The sequence below is a fragment of the Xiphophorus couchianus genome, chromosome 24 (assembly GCF_001444195.1).
Source record: "Xiphophorus couchianus chromosome 24, X_couchianus-1.0, whole genome shotgun sequence".
Classification (NCBI taxonomy): domain Eukaryota; kingdom Metazoa; phylum Chordata; class Actinopteri; order Cyprinodontiformes; family Poeciliidae; genus Xiphophorus; species Xiphophorus couchianus.
This window is the reverse complement of record NC_040251.1, coordinates 9,234,751-9,253,476: the sequence shown is the minus strand read 5'-3', so window position 1 is coordinate 9,253,476 and position 18,726 is coordinate 9,234,751. Positions and strand designations below refer to the sequence as shown.

The 18,726-nt window shown below is 35.8% G+C and overlaps 4 protein-coding genes across 5 annotated transcripts; 2 read left to right on the top strand and 2 right to left on the bottom strand.

Moving 5' to 3' along the window:
* Window positions 1–1,488: 1,488 nt before the first annotated feature.
* On the top strand, window positions 1,489–2,284 carry g0s2 (G0/G1 switch 2). Of its 2 annotated transcripts, none has more exons than XM_028010219.1 (2): window positions 1,489–1,575; window positions 1,673–2,284. In XM_028010219.1, exon 2 carries the CDS (start codon window positions 1,690–1,692, stop codon window positions 2,038–2,040), a length of 351 nt encoding a protein of 116 aa, XP_027866020.1. In that variant the 5' UTR covers window positions 1,489–1,575; window positions 1,673–1,689; the 3' UTR covers window positions 2,041–2,284. The 2 variants fall into 2 exon arrangements, with proteins under 2 accessions (XP_027866020.1, XP_027866019.1); XM_028010218.1 differs by having other exon boundaries at window positions 1,500–1,575; window positions 1,670–2,284.
* A 643-nt stretch (window positions 2,285–2,927) lies between these two features.
* On the top strand, window positions 2,928–7,404 carry taf8 (TAF8 RNA polymerase II, TATA box binding protein (TBP)-associated factor). The gene is made up of 8 exons (XM_028010212.1): window positions 2,928–3,108; window positions 3,384–3,537; window positions 4,518–4,616; window positions 4,704–4,766; window positions 4,852–4,976; window positions 5,083–5,230; window positions 5,509–5,651; window positions 6,556–7,404. The coding sequence occupies exons 1-8, from the start codon at window positions 3,061–3,063 to the stop codon at window positions 6,694–6,696; spliced, it is 921 nt and encodes a 306-aa protein (XP_027866013.1). The 5' UTR covers window positions 2,928–3,060; the 3' UTR covers window positions 6,697–7,404.
* Window positions 6,901–9,994, bottom strand: LOC114140396 (protein pitchfork). The gene is made up of 5 exons (XM_028010216.1): window positions 9,744–9,994; window positions 9,290–9,385; window positions 8,120–8,250; window positions 7,935–8,052; window positions 6,901–7,081 (listed from the first exon to the last, which is right to left on the bottom strand). The coding sequence occupies exons 1-5, from the start codon at window positions 9,900–9,902 to the stop codon at window positions 7,016–7,018; spliced, it is 570 nt and encodes a 189-aa protein (XP_027866017.1). The 5' UTR covers window positions 9,903–9,994; the 3' UTR covers window positions 6,901–7,015.
* A 649-nt stretch (window positions 9,995–10,643) lies between these two features.
* Window positions 10,644–17,350, bottom strand: LOC114140367 (V-type proton ATPase subunit S1-like). The gene is made up of 10 exons (XM_028010177.1): window positions 17,182–17,350; window positions 15,811–15,931; window positions 15,184–15,258; window positions 14,909–15,102; window positions 13,896–13,933; window positions 13,721–13,806; window positions 13,390–13,619; window positions 13,272–13,304; window positions 12,246–12,468; window positions 10,644–11,606 (listed from the first exon to the last, which is right to left on the bottom strand). The coding sequence occupies exons 1-10, from the start codon at window positions 17,301–17,303 to the stop codon at window positions 11,394–11,396; spliced, it is 1,335 nt and encodes a 444-aa protein (XP_027865978.1). The 5' UTR covers window positions 17,304–17,350; the 3' UTR covers window positions 10,644–11,393.
* Between the last annotated feature and the right edge of the window lie 1,376 nt (window positions 17,351–18,726).

Sequence of the window (18,726 nt, the reverse complement as noted above, 5' to 3'; positions counted from 1 at the left end):
ATAAATTTTTCCAGATTCTTGTTAAAGTATTTTTTTCCACAGCAGGGATAGGAGCTACACTACTCTGTAGTGCTGTTTGATCCCTACATCTAGAAAGCTTCTTATTCCTTAACATTACAGGGGTAAAAGAAATGCAAGGAATGGTACAATCACTTCCTCTAAGCAATGCATAGTTTCAGTCTTCTTTCTATTCATGGTAATAAATGGACAGCCATCATGCAAAATTGTGTTTTTTTGTATTTTTTGATGAGTTTAAGTGACTATTTGTACTACTGGAAAGATACAGATTGAATTTTCTTTCAAGGTGACGTTATTGTTCTCTATCCTAATCTTTTAAAAAGTTCTTTTTGTATGTTCTTTCCACCTTGTTGACATTGTCAATCGATATGACAACTTTGACCACAGAATTTGTTTTTATTTACACTCTTGCATGAAACTTGCTATTTTGACGCGGTTATTCCCCAGCAATTGTAGAAGTTCTATTCAAAATCTGACAGAGAGCGCAATCATTGGAATAATTGAAGAAGACTGCATGTAGAGTCGAGTTTTAAATCCAGGAGAGTTGCAAGAAAGACAATTACCTCAGTATATGCTGTGTCTGCCCTACAACTGACCCATAAGTCACCTAGAAATTTAAATATTTAATTTATCAGATATTTTCTGACTGGATCACTGAAAAGACAAAAGATAGACATTCGCCATCAATGTGGCTTAAAATCCAACTGGACTAAAAGCTACCGTGTGAAGCGTGCATCATCTGTTGTACAGATGTTGATTCAGCCCTAATGTGTGTTCTGTGTCCGTTTCACTGAGTCTGCATGACACATGGCGCTGTGTGACAAAGAGCAGACTCGTTTCCCAACTGTCGCGTGCAGCAAGATCTGGGTCGAAGGGCATGGAGTTTGAGGCAAAGATTGCATGCGCACGTGAACACCCCCACACACAAACACCCCAGTCTCTTACCGAGTCAGATGGGTTGCAGGAGTGCAGGAGTCAGAGCAGCACAGGACTGCATGATTCAAAGGATTGTGTAGCTACTTATCTGACCATGGAACTTATCTGTCAGCGTTCAATAAGGGGTATTCCTTGTATAACCAAGCAATCTTTTCAGTCAATACGTGGGAGGGACTTTTCTCAGCCACACATACTTTGATTGGACATTGTTCAAGCTCACCTGAGGAGGTCTATGTGCATAGTTACAACTCACCCAATGCAAATCAACCACACATGTTATTCAGTTTGTATCAATATTGATGGATATGCCAAAACCCAATTGTCAGAGATTGTCCACACACCAATCTGTTTACTGTATCTGCTTTGGTAAATGTGATGTCACATGCTCAGCATCATGCACAAGGAGTGTTTCACTTCTTGCTCTACAACTGAATGCCCTTTGACACAAACAAGTGTGAATCGCTTAAAAAAATGACTGCCGTACTCATGAATATTCATCAAGTCTGAGGGAGTTGACGTGGCTCTTCTCGCCCTTAAATTGCAGGATTTTCTCTTGCCTTTCCACCATCAAGATTGAGCCAAACACTTTGGGACAATCAAGACTTTGGTACGTGCATCAAGGTGAGTTGTTGCTTCTAAAACACGGTGAACATTTTCAGGACTATTTTCTCAGACAAAACAGGTTTGTACATTGTTTTTCTTGATTTTTTTTCAGCAGGGTCATCAAATCCAAATATGGAAAGCATAAGTGACATCATCCCTTTCGCCAAGGATCTGCTGAGCCAGAAGCCTACCCGCAGCATGTTGAAGATCTACATGCTCGGCTCCACTCTGGCTGTCCTTGGAATGGTTGGCGGAATGGTGGAGATGATTTTCCTGCCCTTTGAGGAGGATCGCACCATAGAGGAAGAACTGGAGCAACTTCTCATTGAAAACAAGAAAAAGAAAGATGTCCCAACAGCTGATACTACCTCTGTTCGTATTGAAGCTGAAGACATGATGGCAGTCGTAAAGTCTGAGCCGAAGGTCAAACATCCGGGAACTGCTTTGCAGAGAAGCTCAGCCAACCGTTTGCACGCATCTTAGGGAAACCCTTCGTACCCAGAAATGGACTCTGAAGACAGGGTTGTTGATGGCAGTAGTGATAAACCCTATCACCACATTAAACTGATCCCTTTTTCTGCAGTATTTATTTCTTATGTGGCTAAAAATGTAGTTTGCCCTTGTTGTTGACAAAACAAAATATGATGAACTGTTTGACTGAAAAACTGCAGGATACAGTAATGTTCGGCTGCTGGGCAGCAGATTCTAATAAATGACTTGTACTGGATGTTCAAGGAAGAATTTTTACATGTTTTGTATAGTAATAAACAGCTTTTCTTTTGCAAGCAAAATTCTACATGTGACTTTTATAACTATGTGGGCTAATTCAAATAAATTCATCATAAAATGTAAGCAAAATATAAAATCATTTGTAAAATTCAAATTTAAAGCAAAAAAACTGTTCATAGTCTCATAAACTGAAAAGTTTCACAAATCAATAATGTTTTTTGTCCTGACTTAAATAAGTGAGCAGAATCTGCACATCTCAGGATTTGGAGATTTGTTCACAGGAGCGTAGATACACAATGTATAATAATTTAGAGGGTTATTTAACCCCAAAACTGTTCTGTGATATAAAATTAGACATCAATTATTCTACAAACATGAAAGCAGCACATTAATTTGAGAATTATTGTGATGATCCATCTTCCCGGTGATGGCCTGAATCAATTGTTTTAAACACACATAAAGATACTATGATGTAAACAAAATCTCTATTTAAATTTTAAATAAATAAAACCATAATAAAACGGATGGTGTTAAAATAGTGCAAAAATCAGACTTAGGATTTGTTTTTCATGGTAACAGATGTGTCGTTTAACAAATTAGCACTAGATGGCAGTGTTAAGTAAAACTGCAGGTGGATTCAACTTCCGCCCAAGTGGCGGAAACGACGTCATTAAGCCGCACTATGTTTACTATCAGTAGCTACGCGCCAGTCGAATGAGTAAAATACGTTTACACATTTATTTAGCTAAGGAAAGAAAGTTGAAGTGAGTGCAGATGGGGGATTCCTCGGCAGCATCGGGGACGTCGCTGAATTCAAGCGGGGTAAGAGTCGCTCTCTTCGGTCACGGAACAGAATGTAACGGTGTTTAAGCTAGGTAGTGTTAGCTCGCAGTCAAACAGCAGGTATATTTCTTCAATGTCTTACATATTGAGAAGGATTAGTTACTGAAAGTCATAAATATATTTACAAATTACTGCGCTGTGTTATGAGCATTAGGTTCAGATAACTTCCTTTTATCTACATATGTTTTGATAAACATGTAGCTAACTAAAGATGAAGGCTTTATTCAGGCTCTGTTTCCTCTGTGCTCCGTCAGCGGGGAGCTAAAGCAGCCTCCAGCCCCGCAGAGAACTACCAGCTGGCCCGGCGGCGGACCCTGCAGGTTGTTGTCAGCGCCCTGCTTACCGAGAGCGGCTTCGAGAGCGCCGAGAAGGCCGCCGTGGAGACGCTGACGGAGATGATGCAGAGCTGTACGTATGATTCATTTAACTGGAAGATTTAAAATACTCTAAAGATCGCAAGACTTTAATGCGAAAACTTGAAATGGTGTCCCTCCATAAAATAATCATCAAAATAGAGCACTTAAAAAAAGAGATGTTTGAGAACCTGTCTTTTACTTCTCATTAGGAAGTAAAGAATTATCTTCTTGGGCAATATTGCCAAAACTGTTATCACGACATATGAAAAATATATTTATATGTAAAAATATACAAAATCACACAATGCTTTTTGTGCATCAAAGAAAATACAAAATATATCTAAATATAAATGTAAACTACTTTTGATCAGCTACTAAGTGTAAATAAAAATACTTAAATAGAAAAATGAGACAAACTGCTGTGGTTCAACAGAACTTTATTTTACGAAATGTTGAAAAGTGTTTTCCACTCACGTATCTTTAAGAACTCAAACATTATGTGCAAAATTAAGAATCTTTGTTTTAATATAAAAGGAAATATTAATTTTAAAAATGCTCAACAACAAAATACGTCAAATAAAAAAACCCTGGAAAAAGTAAAAGCTTGTGCTCGCTTCCTATTGATCAGGAATTTTGTTCATTTTTATTTCTTCCATCTAACATCTCCATAAGAGTAATGACTGCCAAAGCCTGTCAAATGACTACTTATGTTTGTTGACAGTACTTAAATCCGTTCTCCACTGAAATTTATTTAAATAAAAAAAGTTTTTTGTGGTGAATTTTTCTCATGTAATTAAAAAAATGAATACATTTTCTTATTTAAAACATAATTTTTTTAAACATTTAATTAAAAAGCAAGATATGATTTAAGAAGTGGCAATTCTGTATCCACTTTTCTGTACAAACACAAACCCTTAGATAAGGAAGAAAAATCAAAACAGGTGGTCCAAATTGTTTTATCATTGAATATTATTACATTCCTTTTGTTGTGTAAAAGAAAAGATAAAATATTTGTCTTTTTGTTCCTCCAAGACATAACTGAAATCGGTCGAAGTGCTAAAATGTACTGTGAACACACAGCCAGGAGCGTCCCGACGTTGTCGGACACCGTGGTGACCCTCATTGAAATGGGTGAGATCAGAAATCCACAAACCGACGGCATGCGTTTCCTTTTGCTGCCGACAGACTCAAATCTGATGAAATTCAAACTGTTTGTAGGTTTCAACGTCGACACGCTGCCTGTGTACGCCAAGCGATCTCAGAGGATGGTCATAACCGCCCGTAAGGAAGTTTTCTGCCTCTCATTTATGTTCCCTGTGTGCTTTCCAAACTTCTAACTTTTTTTATTTTTATTTTTGAATTTCAGCTCCAGTGACGAACGCGCCGGTGACTCCTAAATCTCTGTCTGCTGGACAAAAGCGGACGCATCCGTCTCACATTCCCGGCCACTTCCCGGAGTTCCCCGACCCTCACACCTACATCAAAACACCCGTGAGCCAGAAACCAGTTTTAGAAAACAAATCCTTGAAAATCAAATGAGCTTACTGGTTTCTCTGAAGGTAACTGCTGATTACATTTGAACTTTTACGTCCTTCAGACATTTCGAGAGCCTGTGTCGGACTACCAGGTAGTGAGAGAAAAAGCTGCCACCCAGAGGAGAGACGTGGAACGAGCACTGACCCGTTTCATGGCCAAAACCGGAGAAACCCAAAGCCTCTTCAAAGATGACATCTCTGCCTTTCCCTGTGAGTGATGTCATTGTAACACTGGTCATTTTATAGTGTAAACTTCCACAGTATCTGTAGTAGAGACGACCCTAGAACTCACCTCCTTTCTTCATACCTTGTTTGTTGAAATGAATTGTTTCTCAATAAGGTTTTAAGTAGAAAAAGGAACATTTTAAATCAATTCAGCTGTTTTTCTGTATCAGATTGGTATTTACTGATACTAAACCTAAGATATAAGTATCAGAAGTGAAATAAATGTATCAGTGCATCACTAATATGTATATAACTGATTTCAGTGATCGCTGCCCGGCCGAGCACCATCCCGTACCTCAATGCCCTCCTTCCTTCAGAGCTGGAACTGCAGACTCTGGAGGAGACGGACTCGTCAGAGCAGGACGACCAGACAGACAGCGAGAACGCAGCAGGGAATGTTATCGCTGTAAGTCTTCACAGCTGGAGTCTAACACCATTTTTCTATGATTTTAGTACTTGGATGTATTTTTGTGGGGAACTTTCTTCAGAAAATGTAGTTTTTCTTACTAATCTTACCAATATTAATCTTGTCTTTCTGAACTCACACAATCTGGAAATTACCCACAGATTAGAGTTGGGTAGTATGGCTTAAAATAAAATTTCAAATTTTTATCATGTCAGATATTATTTGATTTTTATTTCTTATTTTTGCTCGCTTTCTTTTCTAAAAAAGAAGAAAATATTTTTAAGAAGTGGTGTTTATTTCAGTCATCCCCTCTGTGAGTTGTATGACTGAAAATCTTTAATTACACGAATATAATCATAATATTATCAAGATTAATAATAAAAAGACGCAATTTTACCAGGAGAAACATCTTAAAATTCAGAGAGAGAAAAGTTCTTTAAATAAAAAAACATTCTTGTTCTGGGCATCCTGACATCACTGTGAGCTATGGAAACCAAAAGAGTGTGTTGGTGGGAAAAGAAATCCAGATGTTCCAAAAGTTAAATCTTGAAAAACAAAAATTTGATTAGTTGATAAAATATATAAAAAATATTATAATAGTATTATTGATATTTTTTTGACAGAATAATCAATTTCATTTATGATTTTGGTTATATGGTTTTTAATTCCATTTATTTTATTTTGGATATTTAAAATATCTTGCAGTTCCAGCGTCAAGTGTCAAACTTAAAGTTTATTGCTCTTTTATTTACTCTCACTTGTAAATTGTCTCAAAACTATATGAACGCTTATTGCTTTCCTTTTTTGTCCTTCACTGCTCTATAACAATTTTTTTAGTGGCTTATTTTATTAGTTTGATGCGGGAGCGGACATATTTTAACGTAAAACTTTCTTTGCGTCTCAGGATGATCCGAGCGCCGACAAAGAGAACTCCGTGCTGCCCCCTGGTGGCGTCGTTCCATCAACCAAGGCCAGCGAAGACAACGTGATTGACAACCCGTATCTCCGGCCCGTCAAGAAACCCAAAGTGAGGAGGAAGAAATGACCTCGCTCTAATGATGAACTCTTGTTTGCTTCTTTTGTTGTGGTTCAGCGGTGAAGACGTTTTCTCTTCTCAGAGATGAAACTTTAAAAACTTTTTTTTAAAAGTCTTTTTTATGTTTTCTGTACACACCCACTTCATATTGGGATTTGTATGCAACAAATGTTCCACGTCACCACCTCCCACTTTTTGTACAAATGCAAAAAGCAAGTTTGTTTTTTTATTAACTCTTACAGTATCTCCTAGGTGAGGATTTCTGCAGCTTCAGGCGATTCATCGCGGCATCCATGTTATGATGTGATTTCATGCCGCAGCTGTAGAGTTAAAAGTACAAACTCAGATAGGCCAGTTTGCCCCTGTGCCTAACGAACCCATAGTCGGTGGGTATCTGAGGGGAGGAAAGAAAAACAGAAGCTGGCTTTCAGTTGCTGCGTGTATAGTTTATACATCAACCTTTGTTGTTTTTGTTTCTTCATTCATAGTGTTGGATTGTCTTTTAAATACAATGACTTGGCAAAGTAGTGGAGCTTTTTTTTCCTTCAAAGTTTGTTTTGTAAAACCTCAGATCTCTTTGGATTTTATTTAAATCCAAACATAAAGTAACACATTTGTAAAGTGGGATCAAAATGATACTTGGTTTTTTAAATATTTTTAAAATAATGTGCAGTTTAGGGCTGCAACTACTGAATATTCTGACAATAAACAGGATTTAAAAAATGGCACATTCTGCTGATTTACACTTAAGCCATTTTATACAATATTAGAAATACAAAAAAGATGCCAATAAACAAATAACATTTTTAAAGAAGAAAAACATTTTATTGCCTAAAATGCATTGACAGCATTTATTTAGTGTTTGCTTGATCATTTGAAGCAAAGGATGCATCTGCAATTAAAAAAATACTTGTAAAATAAAAAATAATCAGTACAGTCTTGATTAATTTTTGGATTAAGTTATTAATAATTAGGGGAAAGTGCTTTAAAGGAGATTTTTTTAAGGAGAATTTGATTTGGTTGCATTGAATTTTATTTACAGGTGTCAGCATAAACGAGGCTGAAACATCCCATTCACACTTTTCAGGAAATCAAATATGTTTCATTTCCTTCCTGATCTAAAATATTTGATACTTTGTGTTGATCTATTACATAAAAGCCCAAACAAGAAGCAGTGAAGTTTGTGGTGTTAATGTGAAAAAGTTCAAGAGGTATAGGTATATATTTAGATTTTTGGTGTTACTCACCGTCACTTTGACAGCCTTCTTGTTCAGCTGCAGCAGTTTGGACCAGTCTGGTTTCCCAAAGCACATGGGCCAGATCACCTTCCTGTTTTTTTTTGTGATATGTTCGTACATCCCAGGGCTGAGTCAGGAAGAAACGACCGTTAGCTCAGTTCAACTCTGCGGCGTATTTATGGATTGTCTCTCACCCTGGGCTGTTGTAGGAGGTGTTTTTCGGCATTTTGAATTTATATTCATAAGAACCGAACGGAGCTGTGCCGTGGAAAGGAACTCTGGATTTGCTCTGATCTCTCTGGTACTGCTGAGGTGATGGAGTCAACTGGAAAAATGAATCAAAAATGAATTTAAGGATTATGGATCAATTCATAAATCTGAATTAAATCAAGGTCAAGGGTCAAACGTGACAGGATTGGTCAATATTTTAAAGGTGCAGTATTCTGGGACATTATCTGTAACCTAATTCTGATCGCCACTGCATCAAGCAGTGTAACTTGAATCGGTATTACACAAGATAAAAGACATAAAGAACAGAAACCCATAAGGTAATCTCAGTTCAGCAGTGAAAACGCACACATGTTCTCTATTAAACTGAGTCAACCTCTCCATTTGATTTAGTGAGGGAAAAAATCCAGCTCACTGTGCCAAAGATAAGAAAACCCATCGAACTCTGAGCTTCAACAAACTTTATCAGGTTGTGTTTGTGCAGGGCGCCCATCAGTGCTGCTTGAGAAATAAAATAGTTCAGTGTGAAGGATGTTGGTCTTGAGATCCGAGTAAACTGAGGAAAGATACGCTGCTGAGAAGGTGAAGCGTCTTTTTTTTTCCCAGCAGAAGAATTCAACAGATCGCTTTATACACGTGAGTCGTTTGAACGATGCAGGGTGGAGTTCTGAAACAACCTCATCTTCCCTTATCAAAATGAAAAATATATACCTCAGAATCAGAGAAAAATCCTCTGAAGTGTTAGTTTGCACATTAAAACAATACAATGATCAGTGCAAAGAAATATTACACCAATTAGAAGAATCTTCTAGATCAAAACCACATCATTTATTAAAACATCACTGACTTACTGCTTAATTCAAGTTTTAATTTATTATAAAATGATTGATTCCACATTAATTTGCCACCCAGACAAAATCAGTCTTGCTTTAATAAATTTTGTTTGTAGAGCAGGTAAAAAAAAATTATACCTTCAATCTTTTGCTATATCACTGAAAATAATAATGTTTTTGGCACTTGAACACCAGTCTTCCAGCACCACAAAGAAAGGCTGCAGGTTATTCTTTTTTTAAAATTAAATAACTGTATTTTATAACGGAGTTAACAACCGCTTCGACATGTAGTATAAACAATACCTTAGAAGGTGGAAAACGAATGTCAGTCCGGGCAGAGAGAGTATATCCCTTGTAACTCTCAGGTCTGGTTTCCAGATTGTAAACAATGGAGCCAAACTGTAAAGAGAAAAAAAAACAGCGGTTCTCTTAAAATTCAACATATCCTAGTCTCAAATCCATATCTCCTATCTCCATTGATTTATTTATTTTATAACATCTTTCACATTTACAAAAGAGTCACAGATTTACTCATTAGGGTTTTATCATCTGTACAAACCACAAAAAATGTGTAATTTAATAATAAACAAAGCGGGGCATGAGCTAATTTCCGTTTTTTTCTTTTTTCTTTCCAGTACTTTTAGATTAGGCTATCCTTTAAATAAAAAAGTACAACATAAAATGGGCACTGTATCTTAGATTTTAAAAAAAAGGGGTGGGGGGGCGGGGGGGGATCATTTGTGATCAACGTATTCACCTCATCGTTGGAATAGCAGCCCGGTCCGAGATGAGGCGGTTTCCGAGCTTCTTCTCTTTTCAGTTGGTTTCCTAATCGGTCGAGTGGAAAGTAGCGGGGGTAAATTCTCCTGTCCTGTGAGCTTCCGAATCTAACGCGACGAGAACCCGGTTTTGGCATTTTAGAGGCAAACAGGGCGAGTAAAACTGGCTTAAATGTTTAGGGCCGTTACTATAGTAACAGGGACGTCGCCATAGTTACACAACGCCGATGTTGTGTAAAGTTCTGGAAGTGTTTTAACGTTCAAATGTAGCAAACGGCTATGCTGCGAGTCCAGACAGCAGTAACTTATTTCCGTTAGGAAACCTCAAAGTTTTGAGATCAGAAATTTTCTAAAAATAAATAAATTAATCAATAAAATAAAACTTCCAAGTCAAAACTAGAATTTTCTAGATCACAAAATGTCTGAGCAGCAAAAGTTGAAAACTTTGCGAGAAAAAAAACGCAAATGTTGAGATTAATTTCCAAAAAATATTTGGAAATTTTTTTTCTTCTTCTGATTTTCATAAGTCTAAAATTTGCAGCATTTGAAGCTCAAATTTTCATGTTTTTTCTAGGAAATTTCAAAAATTAATTTACAAAGCAATTTTTCTTGCAAATATTTGACAATGGAGTGCTCAAATTTATGACATTAATCTCTAAATATTAGTTTTTTTCTCACAAACGTTTTACTTCTGGAGTCAGAATTTGTTTTTTTTCCAGTTTTATCTTTTCTATGTACCATGGTCCTAATATTTAGAGCTACATTAACAATAGCTCTAAAACAAAATACACACATACATATTATATAATATTATAAATTATTACATTACACACACATGCACCCACCCCCACACACATACATATATTCAAACATTTTACAACTGTTTATTCCATTTATTTTTATTCACAATTTTAATTCAAATTCCAAAATACTTTTTTGATTCCAAGGGGAAATTAAATGTTCTTGTAAAGCATTAATTCAATATTCTTTCAAGAGTTATTGTAGGTGTTAAATTAGAGGCAATTTACAGTACATGTAGTAGCATTTGCACATCAAAAGTTTTGATAAATATCCAATGAGGCACAAAATGGATTAGCTAATAACCATTAGGCTTGCAAGGCAAAGTACGATAAACGGAGTAATTTTATTTTTTACAAATAAATTACAGTCTAAGCGAACATCGTATAACAGTGATAAACTAATGTGGCCGAACCCTGACAAGTGAAAAATAGATATTTTACACAGTCACTTTTGTTTTCTTTTACTAGTAATGCTAGTATATGATTTAAAAAAGCAAGATTTGAGGTCTGTAATGTTCCAGCCAGCATTCAGCGAACACATGCATTTTGGCAATAAAGGCATTTTCAGGTAAGAGTGCAAACTGCTTGTTTCAGGCACACTTTTCTTTAGCACATAGACATTAAATCAAATTTTATAACTTATAGATTTTGGGACATTAAAATATGGTGTAAAAAAAGGAATGTGTTTTACTCTCAAAACGTCTGCCAGGGAATTGCTAAAGAAAACTGAACAAAAGCATCTGTGTCTATAGAGGTCCAGACGTAGAAGCAACATGGCAGCTTCATTAGGGACTGATAGACACTGGAGGGCATCTTTGGTTGAACGCTTTAATCGGACTGAGGGACTGAGATCGATGGACCTTTGGGGTCGTCAAACCGGTCCATTGTGTTTAGCTGCATGATCATATGCAAGCCGTACACAAAAATTAGCAGCATGAGCAGTGAGGTGATGAGGCCCATCCAAATCCCAGCCGTAAAGAAACTGGCGCAGTCGCTGGCGTAAGAAAAGTTTGTTCCATTGGCCAACCCGAAACCCTGAATCTGCACCGGAAAAAAACCCACAAAAAATTATTAAATTATATATTTTTAAAAATCATAATTTCCTTAAACTAATCATTAAAATAAGCACTTGGCATTCATGCGAGGTTAGAACAGTATTTTCAGTATTTTTCAAAGTGGGAGCGCTAGAGGGCGCCGTGGGGCATCAGAAAGTTAAATAACAATATGTAACAAATTGGATCCCATGCGTTTTTTAATCTTATAAATTTTGCTTTCTGTTATTCAATCATTTTTAAATATAAAACATAATTAAAAATAATTTATTTACATTTCTCTTTCTGACTGGCTGACAGTGAAATTAAACAAACCGTTTTGCTCCTCAAGCAAGACATTAAAAAGTTTATGACAAAAAAATAAAAAATGTGGAGGAGATTTGGTGGAATAAAGTAAAATATTAATGGAACTAATACAAAACAGTACATACTTCCTTAAGATCAAACGTTTGATAAAATTTTCCGCCACAGAACTCATGGCCAATTAAAATCAGAAGGTGTGCGGCAGCATTTATGCTAAATGAATGTAAAAATTACTGAATAGTTAATAATAATAAAAAATAAAAACATTCTAAAAGTTTATGTTTCCTTACATATTTTGTAACATTATGTGGAACACAGCTATTACCTGGAAGTCAAAAAAATCCAGCCTCCACTGAGTGGAGTTTACAGGGACTAGCAGGGCGTCTCCGACCGACTGGCAGTGGAAAGAATACTCTGCAGGCGCGTAGATCCCGTGACTCCCAACAAAAGACGCGGTCTGACCAGATGAACGCACCTGCATCTGAACAGAGTCCAGGGTGAACCAGTTTCGAGCAGAAACTGGATAGAACCGCTGACTCATTGTAAACCTGCCAATTAGCAGGAGAAGAAAAGAAAGTTACTCGAAAATGTATTGAGAAATGATGAATTGATTTCAACAAATGAAAAAAGTGTCAAGATTATATTAGTATAGAAATCTGAAAAGTTTATAGTTTCAGAAACTATGGGGAAATATCAGTCATTTTAATTGATGCATTTATTTATTCACCTGGTATGGATCAATATTAAAAAAGCTTTCTTGCATTTTCACAGAGAAAAGTTACAAAACATTTTCTAAAAAAAAAATTCTTACCAAGTTTCTGGCATTTAGCAAATAGAAATAAATTTGGTAATTCTAACTAAGGTAAAAGAAGAAACGTTCAGTCTGATTTAACTACAGACACTGAGAAAAAATATTTTGTGTCTTTTTTTAGTGCGTGTAAATATCTGACTTAAACTGTATAATAACTATAAAAAACTTTGATAGTAAAAACTCCTAAAATGTCTCATTATTATTGTTTTGTATTTTGTTTGGATAAATAAAATATTATTGGACTGTATTGGATGAAGCACTGTAGTTTGAAAAAAAAAAAAACAACTAAAAAAGGTACAGCAGTTAAAAGACAAAATATAGTTTTACAATATATTATGTCTACTTAATCGAATCAGGTTTAAACTCTATATTAAATACATGCAGCCTTATTTTTCCATACAGCTTTAAAAAGTTATTTTTAGACGGTTACTTTCTAAATACTTTCCATATTTCAGACTTTAGAAAAGTCAACCGATGACTGTCGTTCAAAACATTACTCAAATAAGATTAAAGTTTTTAGTGTGCAGCTTGTTGCCTTACCTCAGTGTGTAGTTCAGAAAGGTGAGCACAAGCCTACAGATGGGGGAAAAGCAATTAAATAACTTTATAATCTATAATATAAAACCAATCATCTTTAAACTGAAAACCGCTGTCTTACTCTGAAGCAGTGTTGTTACACATGGATCCATTCGTTGTTGCGTTTTCTATAGGAAGGTTGATGGGCTTCTGAGGGCTTGGGGGCTGGATGGAGAGACTCTGAGCCCACAGCATAATGCAGGGAAGTCCGGCCGTATTATTAAATATTATAGGCTCTTTATCATCAGCTGCAGAGGCTTGTAACAAGGTCCGGCCCACATGCTGGTTTAATGAAGATGACATTGAAATCGCCTAAAAATTTGAACAAAGTTCAGTGAGTAACTTGTACAAAAAAAATCCAGAGCATGTCCAAACTTTAACCATTTATGTTTCTGACAACTGAGAGATCTTACTTGTGATGGCTGCAGCCCTGTGTATACTGCAGTGTACGAAACATCTTTGGCCTTCAGGGAACTCAGAACTTTCCCTATAATCTCATCTGGTGACAAAAAAAATGTGTTATATCCATTGTACTGAAATCAATCCCTAATTCTGTACTTAAACAGATAACCAGTATTTTAAACATACCATTGCTGGAGAGGACTTCCTTGCAAGATTTGAGTGAGCTGCAAAACAATAAAGAATTGGTAAATCTCTTCTCTTCCATTACAAATGTGAGCAAATCTGTCAATGTCCTGCTGATGTTGAAAAAACACAATTTTGAAATTAAATTTAAATAAGCTTGTTCATACAATAAGTCATTAAAAATTATGCAACAGTGGATGTAAAAGGTTTATGAAATGTGTCCATGTTTCAGCAATCATGATCTATCAGCCATCAGAAGGAATGTCTGCGTTTTATTCAGGCACTGGGGAGACAGGCAATAAGCAATAAATCAACTAATCGCATGACAAATTAAAATAAGCTCAATAATTTCCATTTGCATGATTTATCATTTATCTCTTTTTACCAAAAACTGGATGACAAATGTCTTCAACTAGCCCTTCTTTTAAAGGACAATTTTGTTTACAAAGTCTTCATTATTCATTTTATTTGTTATTTCTGTTGTTTTAGTTCATTTATTTTCAATATTCAAAACGTCATAAACAGTTCCAGTTATAAACATTCATCAGAATTTAATGCCAACTGATCTTTGAGAATGTGTTCTTGCATTATTATACCATTACTTGAAAATGGCCTCAAAACAACAATATTGTCATTTATCCTAATAACTTCTTGAACGGTTTATCGTCTAGAAAAATTATTCTGACAGATTTTAATTTGTGGCATTTTGGGGAAATTGTAGTCAGATTTCACAGAAGAGCTGTGGATTCAACACACTCGAAAGACAACCTTATATGAACCATCATTTCCTGTCTTCTTCTTCATCGTTTCCCTTACATCTAATTCTGATACGGCTAAAAAAAACCACCTCATCCTACTACAAAACTTTTTTTATTGAAAAACTTCAGTTTTCTCTAAACTGAAGTTTCTATTAAGAGAATTTATTTTCACAATTTCAATTTGCGCATTTTTATGGTTAATAGGAACGCAGCTGGTGATTACAAATGGAAATTCACAGAAAAACAAAAGAATCTCACTCGCAACCGTAAGGCAGATTGATGATCAGTAAATTGCTGATCGATGTGTTGAGGCTCAGGTGAGACAGAGTGTCTGGATCGACCAGCAGGGGGGCAGCACCGAGTTTCTGCTGCAGCAGGGTGGGGATGGCAGACTCTCCTGTCCACTCCAGAGCAGGAAAATTCACTGATGAGGAAGCGGACTGGAGTGCAGCCTGTAAAAAAGTGATTGGAAAGAGTTTTAATATTATGCAGGTTAGTTACCAGCTCATAATTAGTGCCCAAAATAAACCCACCTCAAGGTTCCTAAAGACACTTTCCTGCTTGTTTCCAAACACTCCACCAAACAGGGTGAAGTCATCTTTGCTTAACTAAACATATAAATAAACACATTTAGTTAAAAACAAGCAACAAAATGATCAAAATGAGTCAAGTAAGAATCAACACAATAACCAAAGTGCAAAAAGCCCAGAACAATGAAAGCAGGAACCGTGCAAAGGGAAGTACAGTAAAAGCTCAGAGTCACGCCAGAATGAGAAGTCTGTTCCAGAGTCTCCTGATTCAGTAAGACTGGAGCTTTTTGTTTAACATTTACTGCAGAGAAGGAGGCTGGGTTTTAATTTACCCACTTGTTGATTTGTACAAAAAAGGTTCTGTGTGCCATGGGATGTCTCAAAACGCCAGGAAGTCCAATAATAATACCCTTTGATAACTGATGGTTTAAAATAACAATTTTATATATATATAAATTATACATGACATTTGTGCTTTTTTATTACAATTTATCTCCATTGTTTGTCTTTAAGTACTAACAGAAATAAAAATGATATTTAGTGAATGCCAATCTGTCTTAATAGGGGAAGGATGTTAGCCTCAGCTAACTTGTGTTAGCAAAAGCTAACTAATGTGTGCAATGCTCTGACCTTGTCCTGCAGGAACAGGATCACAGTGTTGGAGCCAGAGCCAAACACAGGCGTGAGGTAGGCGGCCAGCTCCTCCATGGATGTTATGTGTCCGGCCGGTGGAGAGGTCAAAGATGGCAAACTGACAATGACAACAACAGAAGCTAAATGCTAATTCTTCAACTTAGTTGCTAAAACATTAAGAACAGTCATCACAGCAATTTACAGGTTTATCCATGAGTCAATACATTTTCAATTAAAGTATTTTCATGAGTCTGTTAGACGTGTCTGCTGTCACAAAATAAATAAATTCATTTACTTATCTGCAGCATCTATTTGTGATCAAATCACATGAGAGATGATTAAGCTAACACCTGAAATGTCCTTTTTATTTCTTATTCCAGATTTTAGCTTTGAGGAATTCAGATGATAATTTAAACAAATACACAATATAATTTCTTAATTTTGTTTGGTTCATTAATAACCAGTACCTATATGCTAAATAAGCCACTGATTTGATACATGAGCACCCAAAAATAAAATCAAGTTTTAGTTTTTAACAATAATGTTTAGCAACATTAATGCAAAGCCTTTTTGTTTCAAGGCAGATTATTCTTTATTACTGTTTTTAATTGTATAAATGTAATTTTACTCTAAAAAAAAAAAAAAGTAACACTCAGGCTAAATAAAGGGATTGCAATATGCAAGTAAATTACGTCTATATTACTTACTAAAATCACATATAATTCAACAAAGGTCATAAGCTGAATGTTTCATGGCAATTTCTAAAACATATACGTATAAAAGTGAACTTCTTTGTACATTTTGGTCACAGTATTTCAAAGGCTTTAATGATCCAAAATTGTATATTTTTAACCTAAACTCAACATCATAGCATCAACTAAAAGCTAGTTTAGTGTTCTCTCAGACGAAACAGTTTGCTTTGAAATGCAACTCTTTAGAAAATGTTGCTAACATTCCTAATAATGCCAGCTAATCAGCTCGATTATTGAGCCTCTTGTCATGTCATTGACCCACAATCACACAAAACACAATTTGCAGCTTTAAGAAAAATATGTGTATATTTTTACATCGGAAATTTAAGTTTTATTATTAGTTATGCTGGACGTTTGTTTATGAAAATAAATACAACACTCTATATTTAATAACGCCCACAGATGCATTATCGAATAAACTCTTTATAGTTTCTTTAAAAAAAACAAAAAACTAAGAATACAGAAAAAAAATCCATCTTTTCTTCAGGTTTGTGTTGTTTTAGAAATTCTAGACATTAAAAAGCTACGTAGCTACTTGTGTTAGCTTTAGCATGTAAGACCAGACTTCAAATGAGTCTTGCTACGTAAATTTAAAAACGAAAAAGAAAATTAATACCTTTTGGTAGACCACATAAGAAGTGGCACTTGTGCCGTGCTGCTCCCTGAAGCTAAAAAGGCGGCGAAAAAGAATATAAAAGCCATTATTGATCCTTTACTGAAGTTCCTGGGTTCCGCCATTTTCGTTCTCCTTTCCGCACTGCCGCGCGTCACGTGACTCTAACCAGCTGACAGTCATGTGAGCAGATCCAAAGAAAGAACTTCCTGCTTCTTTCATTCAACCGGAGCAGCTCATCACTCACTCCCAGTGCAGCGGAAGGCTGCAGCCCTTACCATTTTGTTCTGTTTTATTTGAAATTAAAGCTTAAGGAAGGTTTTGATTTACACAACATGGTATCGCTGAACATATTAACTCTCTTCCCGCCTGCTTTAATGTTAAAAATACATCATAATGTTGCAATCTGTAATAAAACACCTGCTATTGTTCTTCATAACGCTTGAAAATGTGTTTAAAGTGCGCTGACTAAAAAGTGAGGGTTCACCTGGCAGCTGTCCATGGTGCTGACACTACCTAAAATCATGACAATTTACCACCACAGCTTTTATATGCCTCGATGTTCACACATAGCGATATAAAATTCTGAAAACAAATACTACAAAGAAAGTAACTGCATGTACAAGTAAAACTATATAATGCCTTTTGTTATATTTATAAAGCCCAACGTGTTTTCAGTCTGAAAAACCAACTCCCATCCACCCAGCTGTGGCGGCGGAGGGATACCACTGCGTGCATCCACGCAGGCAACGCTGGACCTACAACTGGGAAGGAAGGATGGAAAATACTCAGAAACAAGCTTTGCTCCCAGGATAAACTGGTAAAATCTGAACAGAAATGTTGAACTAAACTTTAGGTGTGAAGAAGGCAACTCAAAGTGGGGTTTCACTCTGGCCCCATTGTGTTGTTAGGTGGGAAGAAGCATAGGCATAGAAGGGTAGACGACGCATAAGCATCCGGATTGTGCATCAACGTCGCCGCCATATTGGGGGTGTCATTTATAGGGAGATTTACCCAAAAAGATTATAGAAAGGATTTTACACGCAATTGTTTGTAATAATGAATGAAGAAAATTATATTAATAGTAATGATAACAAATCTAATTATTTTATATACAAAAAATTTGGAGAGAAGATGTGGAAAAATGTTTAAATATTACACATTTTACATACGATTTCTATGATCGTTGTAGAATTATTTTATTATATTTAACATCAGATTTAAAAAGTCAGAATATATAATTTGATAAAAAAAAATTCTACCACAGAACCAGAGGTGGACAGAGTAACCAGAAATTGTACTCAAGTAAGAGTAAAAGTAGCCATCCAAGAAATACTCAAGAAAGAGTCAAAAAGTATTTGGTAAAAAGTCTATTCAAGTACTCAGTAACTGATACAATTATCAGTCATTTAATATTTAAAATTGCATAATCAAACCAACCAAAATATACATTTACGTGGAAATGTTGGTAGTTTAATGACAATAATTCATATAAGTAACAAAAAAATCAAATCAGGCAAAGTAACAATTTTCCAAATAATTTTCTTT